This window comes from Panthera tigris, chromosome B3, assembly GCF_018350195.1.
Source record: "Panthera tigris isolate Pti1 chromosome B3, P.tigris_Pti1_mat1.1, whole genome shotgun sequence".
Lineage (NCBI taxonomy): Eukaryota > Metazoa > Chordata > Mammalia > Carnivora > Felidae > Panthera > Panthera tigris.
The window spans coordinates 97,533,369-97,556,055 of NC_056665.1; the positions used below are offsets into that span (position 1 = coordinate 97,533,369).

Sequence of the window (22,687 nt, forward strand, 5' to 3'; positions counted from 1 at the left end):
ATGCATGTATATAATGTATACACACACACACACACACACACACACACGCCCCAACTCTGGCCTCTAAGAGACCAGAGCATTTACACCCTAACAGCTTATGTAGCACCCAGATTTTGGTTTCCATTTTTTACCATTCTCCACTAAAAGGAACCAGGAGTTTTTAGAAAATGCCTAATTCCAGGTTTGAGCAGCATATAAAGAAAAGTTGAACCTGGAATATCTGTCAAAACAAAGTATTCAAAGAAGGATACAGACAGAGAAACCAACTTGAAGGAGTTCCCACTGGCCAGATCTGGGACAATTTGAATATCAAAACAAGTAATGAAATAACAGATGACAGCACATTAAGTAAGAATCCATGGGTCTATATTAAAATAAATGAATACATTTCAAGTACAATGAGGAATAAGATATTCACAATCTCAAAATATTCCACAAAATATTTATTAATTACAAAAGGGAAAATAGTACTTCAAGGTAGAGAAGCCTGGAAGACAACCCCTTAATCAAGTGATCAAAATGAACAACATCAGTAATTGGACACATCAAATTGTGTGGCATGTGAATGATGCAATGAGAAGAGTACAGCATTACTTCTATGATAGTCCTGCCAAAGATCTATAACCCAAATCTAATAAAGAGAAAATTTCAGAAAAAACTAAAGTAAGGGACATTTTAAACAATAACTAGAGTAATCCTCAAAAGTACCAAGATCACAAAAGTTAAAGAAGAATGAGGAATTATTCCAGACTGAAGGATACATGACTGATTCTGGACTGGATCATTTTGTTATAAAGGACATCAATGGGACAACTGGCAAAACCTAAATGGGGTCTGCGAATTAGATAGTATAATGTATCAAAATTAATTTCCTGGATTTTGATTGCCAGACTGTGGTTATGCAGAAGAATGTTTTCATTTGTAGGACACACTAAACTACGTTGGCAACTTACTCTCAAGTGGTTCAGGGCACAGGGAAGTACTTGTAACTTATCTAAAAGTCTGAGATAGAAAAGTAAAAAACAGGCTGCAATCATAATTTTAGAAGTCAAAATAGAAATATCAAGGAATTTCTACTATTAAATTCAAGTGAAAAATCATTTTTGAGACTATCTCAGAGTACAGTAGATCTCAACCATAACTGTAAATCAGAATCACCTGGGATGCTTTCAAGCTATTTCCAGGCTTAGAGTCCTAACCCAGGCCAAGAAAATCAGAACCTCTTGGGAGTAAGATACAGTCATCAGAATCTTTAAAACTTTCTTGTAATTCTGATGTACAAAGGAGAGAAATACAGGCATGTGCCAAGTTGTAGGGGTCATTTACCCTTAATGGTCTAATTTAGGCATCTTCTCAATGAAGTGTTCCTGGTCTACCCCATGCCAGAGTTCAACACTTTCTATACTGCACCTTTGACTTCTAATAGTTTTAATCACACTGTGCTGCAATTTTTTTTTTTATATTTTTATTTCCCACTAAAATAAACTCCTTCTAACACAAGGGACTGCTGTCTTATTCAGTATTTTATCATCACTTGGGACAGTGACTGGCATATAACAGATACTCAAAAATTTTCATTTAAAATGTAAAAAAAGATGGGGCGCCTGGGTGGCTCAGTCGGTTAAGCGGCCGACTTCAGCTCAGGTCACGATCTCACAGTCGTGAGATCAGCTCTGAGCTGATGGCTCAGAGCCTGGAGCCTGCTTCCGATTCTGTGTCTCCCTCTCTCTCTGCCCCTCCCCCGTTCATGCTCTGTCTCTCTCTGTCTCAAAAATAAATAAAACGTTAAAAAAAAATTTTTTTTAATGTAAAAAAAGAAAAAGTAAAAAGGAGGAGAGAGGAAAATAAATAAGAGACTCAATTTCTTCCCCCAGTAGCTTACAGCCAGGAAGGAAAAAGATAACTAACAAAAAAATGTATCAAAAGGAAGAAACATTAGTACTGAAGTCTTTTGCTCTCTACTTGTGCCCAAAAGTATGTTTTTCAAAATTGCTTCTGTTTAAAAGTACCTGAATGCTCTGTGTAGATTCTCTTTATATTCTCTTTCTAAAAAGATAAAATTCAAACTATTTTTCCTAAACTGGTTTGAGGCTTTGGATGTTTTTTTCCTATAGGTAAAAGACTCTTGCCGGGGGGGAAAAAAAGGGGGGGGATTCCCATCCTGTCATATGCTGAAAACCTGGAAATATCATGTTTTATCTAAAAAGCTAGCATTTTTATGTATTCCAATACAAGGAATTATAAAAATTACTAATGTATAAAAAAGAGATAGAAGTGACATATAGTCACTATTATTCAAGTTAAGTTAAAAATACAAGTGTTAAAAATACCTTTTAACACTTACCTTATCTGCACACATTGACACTTTAATGTCCTGCTGGGATATTTCATAATGTCGGATATTAAAAACATAATTACCAGCCAACTTCAAAATATCAGCTGAGATATACTCTAGTACAGCCACAATATACAGGGATACATGATAGTCCACTTTGTACCCTAAAACCTCCTGTGGAAAAAATAAACAATTTAATTCCAAAAAATGGGACTACCACGTATCAGTTAAACACTTAAAAAAATTATCCAATATTTTTGCTTATAAAGAACTTTCTATAGACCAAATGTCTAAACTTACAGATATCAAAGGACATAGAATGAGCCATAGGTCCCAGTGTCAGAAGTTGTTTTTTTTTTTTTTTTTTTTTTTTTAAAGAGACATCTAATCTAACAAATCTGCCTTTAGTATCAAGTAAGAAGAGATTATTGATTCCAATATAGAAATCTTGGTCAGGACTTCATGGAAAACCTCTTAAATTAATACATTACCCAAACCCATTGGACAAGTATCTACTATTTTCAAGGACCTGTAACCAATATTTCCAAATGCCAGTGGTTTTTATTCAGGGGAAGATGTGTGCATGTGAGGGGGGGTAGTTAGGGGCTCTCAAAATTGCTACCCAGGGGCATTCAAATCCATATACACCAAGTATTTTCTATTGACTAAATAATATTCCCTAGTCTACTTTTTCCAATGTATGTATCTGTGATATATTTGAAAACAGTTCTGAACTCACCATAGCTTTTGACAATATATTATTTTCTTAATCAACAAAAGGTTGAGAGTCAGTCAGGGGTAGTACTCATCAGAAGATGACACAAAGATGCATTATTGCTTATCATTAACTTTTAATATTATTTGAAAGGCAATATGATTTTATTAGAGTGTGTTTATTTTTATTTGTACACACATTAAGAAATATATATATACATATGTATATGTACAAGTATATACACATACACATTAACAGACTAATATAGGCCGTGCTATATAAATACTAAATAAATACACCAATACTTTATAAATTGCTATTTGTTATAAAGAACTCCCCCAATGTTTGTTTCTACTACCTTCAATGAAGGATGGATTTTGTCCACAGGCAGTAAGAGAGGATTTCTTCGTTTTCGTTTTTCTATGGCAGATTGTGCATCAGCAATAGCCCACTTGTCAATTGGATGAGGAAAGGTCTTCTGAACACGTTCCTGTTAATATCATAGCAGTACTATTGTTAATTGAAGTGTTCATAACTAGAAAATTCATGCAAAACTAAATTTTATTATCATCTTTAATGCTAGCAGATAACAGTGCCACAACATGTTTTGATTCCTGTAAGAACTACTTTTTTAAAAGGATCAACAAGACTTTCAAAATTTTTTCCTACATAATTCCCATGAATAAAGATAAAGTGAATTTTAAACAGAAAGCTTTAAGTATAAGCATAATTAAAATGGAACTGGAACTAGAAGAAAGCAGTAACATTAGGAGAGATTAAAGCCAGCATGAAATACTCATCAGTGATTTTACCATAAGGCTCCTAGGATTAAAACTATTTACCTGGCAGAAGTTGTTAACTCATTATTAATAATTATTATGCAGTCACTTTCCCTTTGCTAACCTTAGAGCTTTAATATAAAGAATTTTAAAAATAAGAGATGTCATGTACCTGTTAGAGGATCAAGTAGGTGACAAAGCTCAGAATGTCTTAAGGAAATACATCTCTTGGCAAAAATAATCTAAGTCTTATAGGTTACTATTATGGCTCAACTAATCAAAATTTAACCAGTGGTTAGCATGAATAATGAGAACTAATGATAACTGAATCAAACTCCAATTTTTAGGACTTCCTATTTTAAAAATTATACTCTCATCTTTTAGCATATTTAGCTATTGAGAAGTTTGCTTTTTTTTATACTTAATGTCTAATTCTTAGAGCTGAGACTAGGGAACAAATACTCTAATTCCAAGAGTCCCTGAATATATTAATAGCTCAATTACTCCAAATTAAGATTTTCCTTCATACTGGAAGTTGTTGCCTTATTACAGAAACAATATTCAAAAGAAAGGATGTAAACAGTATAGTAAAAAAGTTAATTTTTGAAAGCTGTGCTGACAGGTATTTCTAAAAATCTAAAAATACTCCCATGTAACTGAGCCAATACAAATATTTTAGCACTAATTTACACATCTTTTAGAAGTGTGTCTGTGTATTAATCAAACAGTAAATATCCAAAAGATTTTTATTAGTCCTTTATTGAAGCAGTATTTATATGCAGTAAAATGCACAGATCTTAAGTGTACAATTCAACACATTTTGAAAAATGGTTACACCTGTGTAACCATCACCCTAATAAAGATTCTAACATCTCACTCCCCACCCCTCATAGGCACATCCTGACTTCTATCACCATTAATTTTAGCGTTTCTGAACTTCACAGAAACGTATCCTACTATATGTACTCTCTGAGGCCTGGCTTTTTTGTTGTATATAATATCTTTGAATTATAGATACGTTATTGTACATTATCAATAGCCCATTCTTTCATTTTATTACTGAGTAGTATTCCATCTTATAAATCAACCACAATCTGTTTATTCATCTTCTTGTGATGGAAATTTGAGTTGTTTCCAATTTTTGGCTATTATGAATAAAACTGCTTGGATATTCATGTATAAGTCTCTTTGTGAACATGTATTTTCATTTCTCTAGATTCAACACTCAGGAGTAAAACTGTTGGGGCACAGGCTAGATATACTGTATATTTAACTTTATAAGAAACTTTGTAAGAAAAAATAAACATTAAACTTTATAAGAAACTTTTCTAAGTGGTTATACTGTTTTATATTCCTATAGCAATGTGCTGAGAATTCCAGTTAGGCTACATCTCATTTGGTGTTATTAGTCTTTAATTTTATCCCTTGAAAGAGGTGTGAAATGGTATCTCATTGTGGTTTTAATTTCTATTTCCCTGTGATTTAAGAGCTTGAGCACCTTTTTCATGTGCTTATTGGCCATTAGCATATCTTCTTTTTATGAAGTGTCTGTTCAAGACTTTTACCCATCTGGGGAAGGAGGGGGTCTTTTTATTATTGATTTGTAGGAGTAAACATCTTCTAGATACAAGTCATTTGTAAGGAATATATATCACAAACATTTTCTCCTGGTTGTGACTCACACCTTTTTCATTTTCTCGATAATTTTATTCTTTAATACTTAACTGTGTTTTGAGTCCTCTGTAAAAAAAAAAAAAAAATTGCTTAACGCCAGGTTAAACAAATATTCTCCTGCATTCTCTTCTAAAACTTTATAGTTTCAGCTTTATGTTCAACACTATGATCTGTCGTGGGGTGCCTGGGTGGCTCAGTCGGTTAAGTGTCTGACTTCAGCTCACAATTCATGGGTTCGAGCCCCGCCACAGACTCTGTGCTGACAGCTCAGGGCCTGGAGCCTGCTTCAGATTCTGTGTCTCCCTCTCTCTCTCTCTGCCCCTCCCCCACTCATGTTCTGTCTCTGTCTCTCAGAAATAAATAAACATTGAAAAAAATTACAAAAAAAAGACTATGATCTGTCTTGAATTAATTTTTAAGTGAAATAGGTTTCAAGGGTTTTTTCCCCATAAATTTATTCAGTAGTTTTAGCACTTTTTTTTGCTGAAAAACTTTCTTTCCTCACTGATTTGCCTTGATATCTTTGTTGAAAATGAACTTAGCACACACCTATCACACATGATTTCAATGGTTTTAGTTTCCACAATAATTCAGAATGATATAGATTTAAAAATTCATTTGTACAATGGTTCAGTGACTTTGAAATATCAAAATAGTTTTTACCTCCACATCTTGAACAGTCCTTGGCTGAGCCATGCATAATTTATTAAGCAGCTGAAAAATCAGCTCTTCAATATAATAGAGAGACTCTTCATTAGCTGAGAGATTGGGATGTACTTGCTCCTGAACCTTTAAAAAAAAAAGGTCTTAGTTAAAGTACAGGCCAAATTATTAATGACAAACACCAGAGAATCTTCTTTATAATTAATATTTTACTAGACTAGTCATTCAAATACAGACATAAAACACAAAAAGTGGGAAGAAAAACTCACCTCTATTTGTTACTCTCTATAAACTTTTCTGAACGTATAGAGTAGGGTTCCTTAAGCTTTTTTATACTCTATGAAAATCTATTGAAAGCCACTGGCCCCTCTCTACTCCTTACTGCCAAAAAAAGCATATACAGATAAAATATTCTATATAATTTCAGAGGAATAGTAGATACCCATACCCTTAAGGTAACTAATATATCTACTAGAAGTCTTTGAACACTAAGTCATGAATCCCAACAATGGAGATATCTCTGAAAAACCAGACTACTTTACAGAGCTGCTCTGTGAGGTAGGTGCTAGTCAGCTTTCTTCTAGCATGGCACAGACAAACCTCAAAGATATTCTGGTTTCAGTTCCAGACCACTACAATAAAATGAGTATCACAATAAAACAAGTCAAATAAATTTTCTGGTTTCCTAATGCATATGAACGTTATATTTACACTATACTGTAGTCCAGTAAGTGTAATAGCACTATGTGTAAGGAACAATGTATATACTTTAATTTTAAAATATTGCTAAAAAATGCTAATTATCATCTAAGCTTCCAGCAAGTCATCATCACTGATCACCATAATAATAAAGTATGAAATATTGCAAAAATTACCAAAATGTGACACAGAGACATGATGTAAGCAAATATTGTTAGAAAAATGGCACCAGTAGACTTGGTTCCACACAGGGTTGTCACAAACTTTTAATTTATAAAAAATACACTATTTGCAAAGCCCAATAAAGCCAAGCACAAAAGAAGGTGTGCCCGTATACATTCCTTATTGCTGCTATACAGCTGTGGTGAGCCTTTTTGGTTGTTAATTTTTAATTAGAACCTAGTAAACTATCCTAAAAAAGAATCCAATAGAACTGGATACGAAGAATAAGGTAAAAAATGGTGTTTAGCACATGGCAGGCGTCATGTAAATATTTGTTTAAAGAACAGTTGAGAGAAAGGGGTGCCTGGATGGCTCAGTTGATTAAGCATACAGCTTTGGCTCAGGTCATGATCTCACGGTTTGTAAGTTCGAGCCCCGTGTCAAGCTCTATGCTGACAGCTCAGAGTCTGAAGCCTACTTTGGATTCTGTGTCTCCCTCTCTGTGCCTCCCTTGCTCATGCTCTTTCTCTCAAAAATAAGAAAAATAAAAAAAACATAAAAAAAAAGAATAGTTGAGGGAAATAAGTATTGCTCTTTTTATGCCATATTAGAAGATATCAATGCCACTGACATAAAAATAGAAAACGTAAGTAGTCTAAGATCTACTTTTACAAAAACAAAAAATTGAAAAAATAACTCACAGATTTTAATATGGAATATTTTTAATCATCCAGTTCAAAATAGCTTCTAATTTCCATTATGGTTTTCCCCTTTGATTTTTAGAATTTAGAAGTTTATTTCTTAATTTTTAAACTTACAGTATTTTTTTAAGTTCTCTTTTTTTAAATTCAAATAACTTTTATTTTTTATTTTTTTTTAAATATATGAAATTTATTGTCAAATTGGTTTCCATACAACACCCAGTGCTCATCCCAAAAGGTGCCCTCCTCAATACCCATCACCCACCCTCCCCTCCCTCCCACCCACCATCAACCCTCAGTTTGTTCTCAGTTTTTAAGTCTCTTATGCTTTGGCTCTCTCCCACTCTAACCTCTTTTTTTTTTTTTTTCCTTCCCCTCCCCCATGGGTTTCTGTTAAGTTTCTCAGGATCCACATAAGAGTGAAACCATATGGTATCTGTCTTTCTCTGTATGGCTTATTTCACTTAGCATCACACTCTCCAGTTCCATCCACGTTGCTACAAAAGGCCATATTTCATTCTTTCTCATTGCCACGTAGTATTCCATTGTGTATATAAACCACAATTTCTTTACCCATTCATCCGTTGATGGACATTTAGGCTCTTTCCATAATTTGGCTATTGTTGAGAGTGCTGCTATAAACATTGGGGTACAAGTGCCCCTATGCATCAGTACTCCTGTATCCCTTGGATAAATTCCTAGCAGTGCTATTGCTGGGTCATAGGGTAGGTCTATTTTTAATTTTCTGAGGAACCTCCACACTGCTTTCCAGAGCGGCTGCACCAATTTGCATTCCCACCAACAGTGCAAGAGGGTTCCCGTTTCTCCACATCCTCTCCAGCATCTATAGTCTCCTGATTTGTTCATTTTGGCCACTCTGACTGGCGTGAGGTGATATCTGAGTGTGGTTTTGATTTGTATTTCCCTGATAAGGAGCGATGTTGAACATCTTTTCATGTGCCTGTTGGCCATCCGGATGTCTTCTTTAGAGAAGTGTCTATTCATGTTTTCTGCCCATTTCTTCACTGGGTTATTTGTTTTTCGGGTGTGGAGTTTGGTGAGCTCTTTATAGATTTTGGATACTAGCCCTTTGTCCGATGTGTCATTTGCAAATATCTTTTCCCATTCCGTTGGTTGCCTTTTCGTTTTGTTGGTTGTTTCCTTTGCTGTGCAGAAGCTTTTTATCTTCATAAGGTCCCAGTAATTCACTTTTGCTTTTAATTCCCTTGCCTTTTGGGGATGTGTAGAGTAAGAGATTGTTACGGCTGAGGTCAGAGAGGTCTTTTCCTGCTTTCTCCTCTAAGGTTTTGATGGTTTCCTGTCTCACATTCAGGTCCTTTATCCATTTTGAGTTTATTTTTGTGAATGGTGTGAGAAAGTGGTCTAGTTTCAACCTTCTGCATGTTGCTGTCCAGTTCTCCCAGCACCATTTGTTAAAGAGACTGTCTTTTTTCCATTGGATGTTCTTTCCTGCTTTGTCAAAGATGAGTTGGCCATACGTTTGTGGGTCTAGTTCTGGGGTTTCTATTCTATTCCATTGGTCTATGTGTCTGTTTTTGTGCCATAAGTTCTCTTTTTTATTGATTTCTAGAATAATCACACTGTAGTCAGAAAACATATTTTCCAGGAGTTCAATTTTTTGAAATTTGTTGAGACTTGCTTTTATAGCTCATTATATGGGCCTAGATGGCTTCACTGACAAACTTATTAAACATTTAAGGAAGAAGATAGAAAAAGAACAAGAGACTTCCCAACTTACTTTGAGACTACCTTGATATAAAAATTTAAAAAAGATGAAAATTATAAGCTATGTTTACTCATAAGCCTAGAAATAAAAGCCTAAATAAAATATCAACCAAATTCCATAATATATATAAAAAATATACATGACCAACCAAGTGAGTTTATCCCAGCAATGTAAAGTTGGTTTAAAGTTGTAAAATCAAGCAATTTACCATCCTAACAGATTAAAAAAGAAAATATGATAATATCAATAAATGTACAAAGAGCATCTAAAAAACTCAACATTCATTCATAATAAATTTTCTAGTGAAATTGGGGCGCCTGGGTGGCTCAGTCAGTTTAATGTCCAGCTCTTGATTTTGGCTCAGGTCATGGTTTTGCAGTTCATAGATCAAGTCTTTCATCGGGCTCTGCACTGATAGTGTGGAGCCTGCTTGGGATTTTCTCTCTCTCTCTCTCTCTCTCTCTCTCTCTCTGCCCCTACCCTGCTTGTGTTCTTTTCTCAAAATACATAAATAAACATTTTTTAAAAAGTCTCTAGTGAAGTTAATTTAGTAAACGGATAACTACAAAAAAAACCTACAATAAACATCATAGTCAACATGGTGAAATACTGAAAGCTTTCTGTTTGAGATCAAGAAAAAGGCAGGGACAATTGCTACATCATTTCTATTCCACATTGTACTGGAGGTCCTGGATAGTGCAGACCATCAAGAAAAAGAAATAAAAGTGTAGGAAAATAGATTTACAGATGATTTGATTGCTCATTGTGATAGCTAATTTTATGTGTCAAATAGCCTGGGCCACAGGATGCCCAAACATGTGGTTAAACATTACTTCTGAGTGTGTCTATGAGGGTTTCTGGGTAAAATTAACATCTGAATTGGTAGAAGTCTGAGTAAAGCAGACTGCCCTCCCTAATGTGAGTGGACCTGCCTGAATAAAAGGGTGAGTAAGAAAATTCCTTCTCTCTGCCTGTCTTTGAGTATTTTGGTCTTCTGTTTTTGAATTAGGACATGAACTACAACTTGAACTAGAACTATAACGCCAACTCTCATGGGTTCTCCAGCTTACTCTGCTTATCTTGGATTCCTCTACATTAGAGAGAGAGAGAGAGAGAGAGAGAGAGAGAGTGTGTGTGTGTGTGTGTGTTCCTGTTCCTTTGGAGACCCCAGACTAATACACCCATGAAGGAAAATCAAATATTGTATAAATACATTATTTTAATTTATAAAAAATAAAATTTTATTCCTGTGTAGCAGCAACAAAGTTGGAAAATAAAAATTTTCAATAATATAATTTACAATGAATAAAAATATGTATCGGGGCGCCTGGGTGGCGCAGTCGGTTAAGCGTCCGACTTCAGCCAGGTCACGATCTTGCGGTCCGTGAGTTCGAGCCCCGCGTCAGGCTCTGGGCTGATGGCTCAGAGCCTGGAGCCTGTTTCCAATTCTGTGTCTCCCTCTCTCTCTGCCCCTCCCCCGTTCATGCTCTGTCTCTCTCTCTGTCCCAAAAATAAATTAAAAAAAAAAAAAAATATGTATCATGTACCTTGGAAAATATCTTAACAAAAGAAGTACAGGATCCCTAAGGAAAAAACTATAGACTCTGAGAGGAATTAAAGATCCAAATACATGAAATGTAAAATCATGTTCGTGAATTATCAGACTTAATATTGTAAATGTATCAATTCTCAAACTGATTTTATGGAGATAAAATCACAGTCAAAACCGAAAAGGTTGTTTGCTGAAACTGACAACATAATTTCAAAACTTATATGAAATGCAAAAGGCTAAGAAAACCAGCCACTTAATCAAAGAAGTGTAAGTACTTGCTCTAATCATTATTGGGATTTATTACAAAGCTACAGTAAGAATGTGATACTGTTATAATGACAGACAAACAAATGAATGGAACAGAATACAGAAGCAAGTCCACATATATATATGGACCCTTGATTTACAACAAAGGTAGTTCTACAGAGTATGAGGATGGGGTCATGGGAAGGTGAGGAAGCCCAGAAATAGTAAACAACTAGATACCTATATGGAGAAGGTATCTTCTCCATATAGGAGAGGATGGAGGTATAGGAGGTATGGAGAAGAACTGGAGAAACTTAACTCCAGTTCACACTTTACACAAAAAACAATTCTAGTTGGATTTTTTAATAAACTTCTGATAATATAAAACAAGATATTATCTTCATGACCTCAGGATAGGAAAGGATTTCACAAAAATTACTATCCGTAAAGGAAAGGATTCATAAACATAACTATATTAAAATTTAAAACTTAACATTCATCAAAGTTAGCACTGGAGAAGAATAATGTAACACATAAAATAAAAGGGCTCATATCCAGAACACAGAAATAACTCCTAGAAATTCAGTAGACGGGCACCTGGATGGCTTAGCTGGGTAAGCATCCGACTCTCGGTTTTGGCTCAGGTCATGATCTCGGGGTTTTGGGAGTTTGAGCCCCAAGTAGGGCTCTGTGCTGAAAGCAGGGAGCCTGCTTGGGATTCTCTCTCTCTCACCCTCTCTCTTTACCCCTCCCCTGCTCACGCTGTCTCTGTCTCTCTCAAAATAAATAAATAAACTTAAATAAAAGAAAAAAAGAAATTCAGTAAGAAAAAAAGTATAAAAATTCCAGTACAGGAGTGCCTGGCTGTCTGTTAGTAGAGCATGTGACTCCTGACCCCAGGGTCATGGTTCAACCCCCATGTTAGGCATGGAGTCTACTTAAAAAAAAAAAAAAAAAAAAAAAAAAAAAAAAAAAAAAAAAAAAAAAATAGAAAAAACAGGCAAAAAAAATCAGCACTTCATAATAGAAGAAATTCAAATGACCAGTAAGAGCTTTGGCTCTTTAGTAATCAGAGAAATGCAAATTAAACCACAATGAAAACTATTACCCACTCACATCAAACTGCAAAACTAAAATGTCTGAGAATACCAGTAATCATGTAGAACAATGGGAAAAAAAAAAACAATGCGAACTTCAGACACTGCAAATGGAGTGCAAAATGCCTCAATCATTTTATTTTTTTTGGCTCAATCACTTATGAAAACTTAGCCATTATCTACAAAAGTGCAAAATATGCAATACCCCGTAGTCAATAATACTGTAAAAACTGTGTATATTAACAGATGGTAACTAGACTTATTGTGGTGATCATTTCATAAAGTATATATACCTGAAACTAATACAATACTGTACATCAATTATACTCAATTAAAAAAATAAAAAATTAAGGACACCTGGTTGGCTCATTCAGTACAGCATATGACTCTTGATCTTGGGGTCATGAGTTTGAGTCCGGCATTTGGTGTAGAATTTACTTAAAAATAAAATCTTATATATGTAGATAAATAAATAAATAAAATGTTTAAAAGGATATGCATACCCTATGTTTAAAGCTATGTAGACCAACATAGCAGACACTAGGCACCTGTGGCTACTGAGTACCTAAAATGTAGCTCCACTGAATTGAAATGGGCTTTAAGTATAGAATATATGCCAGATATCAAAGATATAGTATAAAAAAAGAAAGTCGAATATCTCAATGTTTTTACTGTTTATATGCTAAAATGATTAGATTTATTGGGTTAAATAAAATGTATTATTAAAATCAATTTCATCTGTTTCTTCTTACTTTTTTAATACAACTATGAGAAAATTGAAAATTACATATGTTGTTTACATTATATTTCTATTGGACAGCACTGTTCTAGAGAAATTAGCACATGGGTTTACTAGAAGACATGTACAAGAAGGCTCATAAGCAGCATTACTAGTGATACCACCAAACTAGAAACTCAAATATCTAGGGGTGCCTGGGTGGCTCAGTCGGTTAAGCCTCCGACTTGGGCTCAGGTCATGATCTCAGGGTTCGCGAGTTCGAGCCCTGCGTCGGGCTCTGTGCTGACAGCTCAGAGCTTGGAGCCTGCTTCTCATTCTGTGTCTCCCTCTCTCTGCCCCTTCCCTGCTCATGCTCTGTCTCTCTCGGTCTCAAAAATAAACATTAAAAAAAAAAATTAAAAAAAAAAAGAAACTCAAATATCTATCTAAAGTGGAATAAATTATAGCATAGTCATACAATTGAATATAGGAGGAAACATGAGTAACTACAGCTATGGATATGTCTTCAAAATAATGTTGGCAGAAAGAAGCCAGATAAGGAGAATATATACCATGGAATTCCACCTCAAGATCAGACAAAATTAAACTATAATGTTTAGGGACACGTTTAAAAGGTAAAAATATAAAAGAAAAGGGCAGTGATTACCATAAAAGTGGTTACCTTCTGGAGAGTTCTATTGAGAAAAGTGCTAAATAAGTGTTCCTTAAATTGTATATTTATGTTTTATGCATTTTTTATTGTTTTACCACTTCACCATAAATAAGGTTTTAAAATGTTGGAGAATCATCTAGCAAACAGAAAATTAAGGGGTGAAATTACAAAAAAAGTAAGTCAAAAGGACCCTCCTAGTCACGAGCTAATAAATGAAATTAAAATGTCAAGGGTGCCTGGGTGGCTCAGTTGGTTAAACATCTGACTTAGGCTCAAGTCACAATCTCACAGTTTGTGAGTTCAAGCCCCGCAATCGGGCTCGGTGCTGATAGCTTGGAGCCTGGAGCCTGCTTCAGATTCTGTGTCTCCCCCTCTCTCTGCCCCTCCCCTCCTTATGCTCCGTCTGTCTCTCTCTCAAAAATAAATAAACATTTAAAAAAAAAATGTCAGAACCCTGGAGACAAAGAGAATATCCTACAAGCTGAGGGTGAAGGAAAGAAGCAGGTCCTATACAAAGTAGGTATTAGACTAGTTCCAGACTTCAACTGTAATACTAGAAGCTAGAAGGCAATAATTTTCATCCTAGAATAATATCCTAATAAACTATCAATCAAATGTCATAGTAAAATGAAGACATGCTTAAGCATAACAAGGTCAAAAATTTTGTCTCCCATGCACACTTTCTCATTAAGCTTTTATAGTTTGTAACAGTAAAACAAGAGTATGAATCAAGGAAGAGAAAAAATGGCATACAGGAAATGAAGGAACTAATACAGAACAAAGGCCAAAGGAGTAACCAGCATGAAGTGAAGGAAAAATGTGAGAGTTGTACAACAGGCATAAGGTCACCAGTCCAGACTGCAGATCAGAATACTCTGGGAGAAACTATCTCAAGAAGATGAAATCAAGGAGCACCTGGCTGACTCAGTCGAAGAACATGTGACTCTTGATCTCAGGGTTGTAAGTTCAAACCCCATGGTGGGTGTAGAGATTACTAAAATAAATAAAAACTTTTAAAAAAAGATGAAATTGATAAGAGTATCTGATGGATCTAAAACTCTTAAGAGGCTATTTAGACAACTGGTAGAGACTTTAATCTTGAATTAGAAAGTACATAGACAACTACACAAATATGAAAACAAGACAATTATTAACTCCAGTAAAAGGTTAGGTAGAAAAGGAAAAGCAGTTTAACTATAAACAACATTTACAGTCATAATTATGTAAACTGTAAATACTGATCCAAACAAAACTAAGATATAACCATGGTGTGGGGTGAAACAGGAAATATGTTATGTATGGTAAGGTAGATGTGTATGGGGGAAGGAGGGAAATGTATATGTGTATTAAAGAATATTAAATCTTTATCTTCCATGGTAGGAAGTTAACAGATAATGGCCAAAACAGAAAAATCAAGAAACAGTAATTTTTTTCCTGAGAGATACAGAATACTGAAACAAATCACTTTGAAAAGTTAAAAGTAATTATCTCTGGAAAGCAGAAAATTTTGTGAATGGAGAAGAGATACTGCTATTTTTCTTACAAGTTATTTTTCTTGTAAGTTAGTTATCTTTTTATTTGCAGGAATAATTTTGATAAAATATAAACTAACTTATAAAGAAATATAATCTGAACTGGGGAAGTAGGAAAAAAGAAGGATACATAAAACTAGAAATGATAAATACTACTTTTTCAAGAACTTTGGATAAGAAGAGTTTAAAGTAAGGCAGTTAGATATTTATACAGGACCACATCCAAAATGACAGACTTTATAATATTTTTATAAATTCAAAATAGATTTCAGGGAAATATTTTCTCTTACATCATGCACTTCTTTAACATAACAAGAAGAAACTTAATTATATCTTACCATATGTTTCTATTAGATCAATAGAATTAAAATTTTCCTTTTTTAATAAAAAATAAGGATTGGGGTGCCTGGGTGGCTCAGTTGGTTAAGCATCTGACTCTTGATTTTGGCTCAGGTCATGATCTCATGATTCATGAGTTCCAGCCCTGTGTCAGGCTCTGAGCTGACAGAGCCTGCTTCGCATTCTCTCCCTCCCTCTCTGCCCCTCCCCTATGCCCATTCTCTCCCTCTCTCCCTCTCTCTCTCAAAATAAATGCATAAACATTAAAAAAAAATAAGAATTTACACTGGAAGTTTAGCAATGGCATTCATAAGACTGTTTCTTATAACATCCTTCCATAAAAGCCAAGTGCCCTACTCAGTAAAAGTGTGCATGAGAATTAAAAAATAATGTCCAACTGGGATAGATTTTTTTTCCTGTGATTATGATTTTGGTAAATAACCTGCAAAGCAATTTTAACATTTAGCATCAAAATTTCTTATGCCAAACTTCTTAAAGTAAGTGCAAATATGAAAAGTCATAAAAATATATGTTAAAATCCCACACATAAATACAAATAGGACATCAAAATGACAATAAAAGATAACCCTACTTTGCACTTCCACAGTGTTTACTATGTCAGTACCGTAAGAGACAGTAAAAATAAAATTACCACATCAGAACAAACTCACCTATCATATTTTCCTGAAAGACTAGTCAGAAAAAGAGCAATTAAAATAATTTTCAGTCCTTAACAGTAGATCAACAAGTCAGACCTGCATTTTAGTTACACCATTTTTTCAAATTGCCAGGAAGTATTTCCCTATACATACACTGTAAAAAGAATAGTCATGATTCTATATATAGATTCATGCACAAAAACATTAAACTTTAAATTTTTTCCTACTGAGATAAACACTATACAAACTTCAGAAATGTCATTTCCTAATTTGTATCTTTCAGTTCTGCATATTCACAATCAAATAAAAAACTCTGGCTAGTGCATTTATTTAATCAATTAACATTTGAGTTTTTGTACAATGTAGAAATAAATCCCTTTGGCCACACAGTATGACATTTATTGATGCCAAATTCTTCACTCCATTGCCAAGATTTTTGCAAGGATGCAAATATCTCAAACATCAATATTAAGAATACTGGAAGTTTAAGGGGCACCTGGGTGGCTCAGTCAGTTAAGCATCTGACTTTGGCTCAGGTCATGATCTCATGTTTTGTGAGTTCCAGCTCTGCATGGGGCTCTATGCTGATAGCTCAGAGCCTGAAGCCTGTTGGGATTCTGTGTCTCTCCATCACTCTCTGCCCCTCCCCCACTTGCTCATGTGCTTTCTCTCTCTCTCTCTCTCAAAGTAAATAAACATAAAAAAGAATACTGGAAGTTTTTGTTGTTGTTATAAAAGAGTTAAAATTCAATTTAGTGGCACCTGGGTGGTTCAGTTGGTTAAGCATCCGACTTTGGCTCAGGTCGTGATCTCGCAGTTCGTGGGTTCAAGCCCTGCGACCGCTCTTTGCTGACAGCTCAGAGCCTGGAGCCTACTTCGGATTCTGTGTCTCCCTCTCTCTCTGCCCCTCCCCTGCTCACGCTCTGTCTCTCTCTCTCTCAAAAACAAACATTAAAAAAAATTCAATTTAAAAAGGAAAAGCAAATTTCATTCTAAAAATATACGCAAGGGGCGCCTGGGTGGCTCAGTCGGTTGAGCGTCCGACTTCGGCTCAGGTCATGATTTCACAGTCTGTGAGTTCGAGCCCCATGTCGAGCTCTGTGCTGATGGCTCAGAGCCTGGAGCCTGCTTCCGATTCTGTGTCTCCCTCTCTCCCTGCCCCTTCCCTGCTCATGCTCTGTCTCTCTCTGTCTCAAAAATAAATAAAAACATTAAGAAAAAAAATTTAAAAAAAAAATAAAAATATACGCAAAAGACTATAAAATATTGCTGACAGAAATTTTAAAAGACCTATGTAAATGAAAAGATAAACTTTATCAGCTGGAAGACTCAATATCATTAAGATGTCAATTCTTCTCAAATGATCTATCAATTCAACACAATCCCAATAAAAATTCCAGGTTTTTGCATAGTAATTGATACCCTGATTTTAAAATTCTTATGGAGGGGCGCCTGGGTGGCTCAGTTGGTTAAGCGTCCGACTTCGGCTCAGGTCATGATCTTGCGGTCCGTGAGTTCGAGCCCCGCGTCGGGCTCTGTGCTGACTGCTCAGAGCCTGGAGCCTGTTTCAGATTCTGTGTCTCCCTCTCTCTGACCCTCCCCTGTTCATGCTCTGTCTCTCCCTGTCTCAAAAATAAATAAATGTTAAAAAAAATAAAAAAATAAAAAAAAATAAAATTCTTATGGAACTACAAAGGCCCAAGAATAACCAAAACAACTCTGAAAGAGAACAAAGTTGGAGGGCTAAAATTACCTCATTTCAAGAATTTTTATAAAGCTACAACAATCAAAACAGTGTAGTATTGTTGTAAAGACAGGCAAAAAGGTCAATGGAACAGAATAAAGAATCCAGAAAGAAAGCCATAAATATACAGATGAATAATTTTTTTTAAAAGATCTTATTTTTAAGTAATCTCTATATCCAATATGGGGCTCAAATTCACAACCCTGAGATTAAGAGTCACATACTCTACTGACCTAGCCAGCCAGGTGCTGAGTGATGAGTGATTTTTAATACAGGCATAAAGGAAAGGACAAAACTTATCAAACTGTACATTTTAAACATTTATTTCAATAAATGATAGCAGAACAACAGATATCCATATGGAAGAAAAAGTAACATACAAAACTATCTCATATGTAAAAATTAACTCAAATAGATCGTAGATCTAAATAGAAAACCTAGAACTATAAAATTTCTAGGAGAAAAAGTAGAAAATTTTTATAACTCTCAGTTAACTAAAGTTTTCATAAATATGACACCAGAGGCATCGTCCCTAAAAAAGCAAATGGGTAAACTGGACTTCATAATAATTTAAAACTTTTGCTCTTCAAAAGATAATATTAAGAAAATGAAAAGACAAGTTACAGACTGGAAGAAAATCTCTGTAGAGCATATATCTGATACAGGATTTGTATCAGACATATATAGAACTCTCAAAATGCAATAAAAAGCAAACAAATGGGCAAAATGGGCAAAAGATTTGATCAAACACTTCACCAAAGAAAACAATGGATGGCAAATAACATGAAAGATGTTCAACATCATTAATCACTAGGGAAATACAAATAAAAACCACAAGGAGATACCAAGACAGACTTATTACAGTGGCTAAAATTAAACACCAAATATTGGCAGGAGGAACTGGAACTCTCATACTTTGCTGGTGGGAATGTAAAACTGTAAGAGTTTGAATGGAAAAGTTTGATAGTTACTTAAAAAGTTAAACATATGTCTACTGTCTGATCCAGCCACCTTTGGTAATTACTCAAGAAAAAAGGAAATATATGTTCATATAAAGACTTGTACACAAATATTCATAGCAGTTTTATTTGTAATAGCCAAGACTGGAAAACCAAATGTACACATATAGGTAACAAGATAAACAGTGGTATACACACAATGGAATGCCACTGAGCAATAAAAAAGGAATGAACTATTAATATATGAAGCAAAATGGATGAATCTCAAGACAATTATTCTGAGTAAAAGAAGCCAGACAAAAAGAGTATATATTGTATGATTCCATTACTATAAAACTCTAAAAAATGCAATCTATAGTGATGGAAAGCAGAAAGCAGATGTAACTGCTTGGGTACAAGAAATGGGGAGGGTTGGGAGGGAGAATTAATGAGAGTCAAGAGGAAATTATGGGGCTGAGGATATATTCAATATTTTTTGTGATGGCTTCACTGATATATACATACACAAAAACTTATCAAACTGCACACTTTAAATATATGCAGTTTATTATATGTCAGTTATACTCCCAATAGTTTTAGAAAATAAAAATATAATATTTTAAGGTAGCATTTTCTTTAACTAGGGTATATAATGAAGAATTGAAACTGCAGCTGTACACTATCAAATCTTTAAGGTCAGAATCATTTCTTATGTTTTTGGTTTCCTCTTATTTCCCCACCCTTTTATTTCTAATATACAGGTAATCTAGTGCCACACTTTGCCTAAGGAAAGCACTCAGTATATACCTGTTAAATAAATAAATTCACTGTAGCAAAGAGATTTCTTAGCCTCACTGAAATCTGGCCATCTGGCACTGGCGAAAATTGAGAACTCCATAAAATTAGTTTTTATTTCACTGGATATGCACTGGAGACTCAATTATCGCATATAACATTACAAATGAGATTTCCAAAAATGTTCCTCCGTTCTCACTATCAATATTCACTTCTCAGATTCAGTGCTCTTAGGTGCTTTCTTGAAGGGTTTTCTTTTCTTTTTTTTTTTTTTTCTTTGAGAGAGAGAGAGAGAGAGAGAGAGAGAGAGCAAGAGAGAGAGGGAGCGTGTGCGCACCCATGAGCAGGGGAGAGGGAGATAGAGAGAAAGAATCTCAGACAGGCTCCACACTCAGCACAGAGCCCGACACGAGGTTTGATCCCAGGACCCTGGATCACGACTTGAGCTGAAATCTTGAGGGGTTTTCAATGTAAGTTTTTTTTAAAATGGAGATAAGTACAGGACAAGAATCTTATTCTATTCAGCTTAATATTATGTGAGGGCTTACCATAAAATAATCAAAACATGTAGAGAAAACTATTGGTGGAAGCTAACATTTTGTCATTAAAATTTTCCTTAAATGGAATGCAATGGCATATGATCTGTCATGTGAATATTAAGTACATTCCCATACAGGCAGGCCATTAGCCTATAAAGCCAAGAAAGTGCAGGCTAGATCAATGGTTCCGCGATGTTTCAGGGACAAAGCATTTGGAAGTTACACTGCTCTTAGCAGAATATGAAATATTAAGTCACTTATATTTCATCATAGAGAGTAGGCGTAATATTAGTAAAAATGACTACAAAACTGAAAACTATAGGCACATGTTTGTAAGAAAAAACAAAAAGTGCCAAACTTTTTCCTGCAAAATCTCTGTATCTCTTGTTCATTTGTGTTACTATCTTTCACTACTCATTAGCAAGTAAACTGTAGCAGACACACCATAGGCTTAAGAAAAACTTAGGAGAGAAAAATAAAATTGAAAAAAATTAATATTGGCTTTTTTCCCCCTGTGAACTAGGAAAAGGTCACTATTCTCAATATGCTTTTATTCAAAGGATATTTACTCCTAGTGCCAAATACCCACTTCCTTCAGCATACTACCAAAACTTTTAGTATGTACTCTTTCTTAAAGAAGATCTGCCTGACAAGGTACCTGCACTCAAAGAGTAAACAGGCTCTCCTTTCCCACCTCTTCTCAGCTGTCCTCCCACTTTGCTGAAGAGGCAGATCTCTAACTTACTCTGAATGTCACTATGGTGTGTTGCCCTGGGGTGCAATAAAAAACTAATAACTAAATTCTAGGACACTAAACAAAGAGACAATTACAAATACTTTTCATTAAAGTACCCTGCTTCTTGGGGTGCCCGGGTGGCTCAGTCAGTTAAGCGTCTGGCTTTGGTTCAGGTCATGATCTCGCGGTTTGTGAGTTTGAGCCCTGCATCGGGCTCTGTGCTGACAGCTCAGAGCCTGCAGCCTGCTTTGGATTCTGTGTCTCCCTCTCTTTCTGCCCCTCCCCCACTCATTCTCTCCTTCTCTCTCTCTCTCTCTCTCTCTCTCTTTCTCTCTATCTCTCAAAAATAAATAAATAATTTAAAAAGTACCTTGCTTCTTCCATTTGCTAGCCTACTATCAAAAAACACAGCCTAAGGAGAAAAACTCTTGAAAACAAAGAAAAGAAAGCATCTTTAAGAAATATTAAAAGGCAGTATTACCTTATCTCATTCAGGAGAAAAAAATTCAAAGCAAGTTTTCACACTTTATCTACTTTCCTATCTTACAATTAGAATTCAGAAGTGAGATGGCTGGCATGTGACATGTATTAACACATTCATTTGAACGCATTCATTTGAACTGAAAAATTAAGTCAGACTTTGTCTCAAAGAAGATAAATATGATGAGGATGGTTGGCTTGACAATTAAAACTAACCTTGGCAATTTGGTTATGTGGTGGATATTTTGCATTAAACAAATGAGCATGGTACTCAGAATTCTAAGGTGGCCTCTAGGATTCCCACCCCGTGATATACATGCTCTGTGTACTCCTCTTGAGTGTGGGCAGGACCTGTGAATGTGATGAGGATATCACTATGATCAAGTTACCATATAAGGCAAAAGTGACTATGATCCCTAATCAGTTGACTTTGAGTTAATCAAAAGATTATCACTAAATCAGGTGAGTCCTTTAAAAGAAGGTCTAGTGTATGAGATAAGAAACAGCACCAGATACATTCCTGTTGGCCTTAAAGAAACAAACCGACATGTTATAGGGAGGGTCGTGTGGCAAGGAATGGCAGCAGCCTCCAGGAGCTGAGGGCCTCAGACATGTAGCTGCAAGGAAATGAATTCTGCCAATAACTACATGAGCTTGGAAGAGGATTACCAAGCTTCAGATGAGACTGCATGCCCAGCCAAAACCTTGACTGAGACCCTAAGCAGAAAACCCAGGTAAAAGCTGTGCCTAGACTTTTGACCTACGGAAACTGAGACAATAAATTTGTGTTGTATTAAGCCACGAAGCTTGTAATAATTTGTTACGCAGCAGAACATGAATACAATGAACTAGATCTACAGCTCCAAGAATTCAATGAAAGTATGTTTAAAGATGAGGCGTCTGGGTGGCTCAGTTGTTAGTTAAGCATCCAACTCGTGATTTCGACTCGGGTCATGATCTCACGGTCATGGGATTAAGCCCCTTGTCGGGCTCCATGCTGACGGCTCAGAGACTGCTTGGAGTCTCTCTCTCTCCCTCTCTTTCTGCCCCTCCCCTGCTCATGCACTCTCTCTCTTCCACAAATAAATAAACATAAAAAAAAAAGAAAATGTTTAAAGAATATGATAAGGTAAAATATATTTTATTAGTAAATACTGTCATAGC

General features: G+C 35.3%; 1 protein-coding gene across 5 annotated transcripts in view; it reads right to left on the reverse strand.

Moving 5' to 3' along the window:
- The window catches only part of SOS2 (SOS Ras/Rho guanine nucleotide exchange factor 2), a 103,420-nt gene that overhangs the window by 71,426 nt on the left and 9,307 nt on the right, over positions 1-22,687 (reverse strand). For all 5 annotated transcript variants that reach the window (XM_042989650.1, XM_042989652.1, XM_042989653.1 and 2 more), the window contains exons 2-4: positions 6,167-6,292; positions 3,409-3,540; positions 2,345-2,509 (exon numbers count right to left, since the gene is read on the reverse strand). In XM_042989650.1, the coding sequence (XP_042845584.1) occupies positions 2,345-2,509; positions 3,409-3,540; positions 6,167-6,292 (423 nt within the window). The remainder of the gene's footprint in view (positions 1-2,344; positions 2,510-3,408; positions 3,541-6,166; positions 6,293-22,687) is intronic.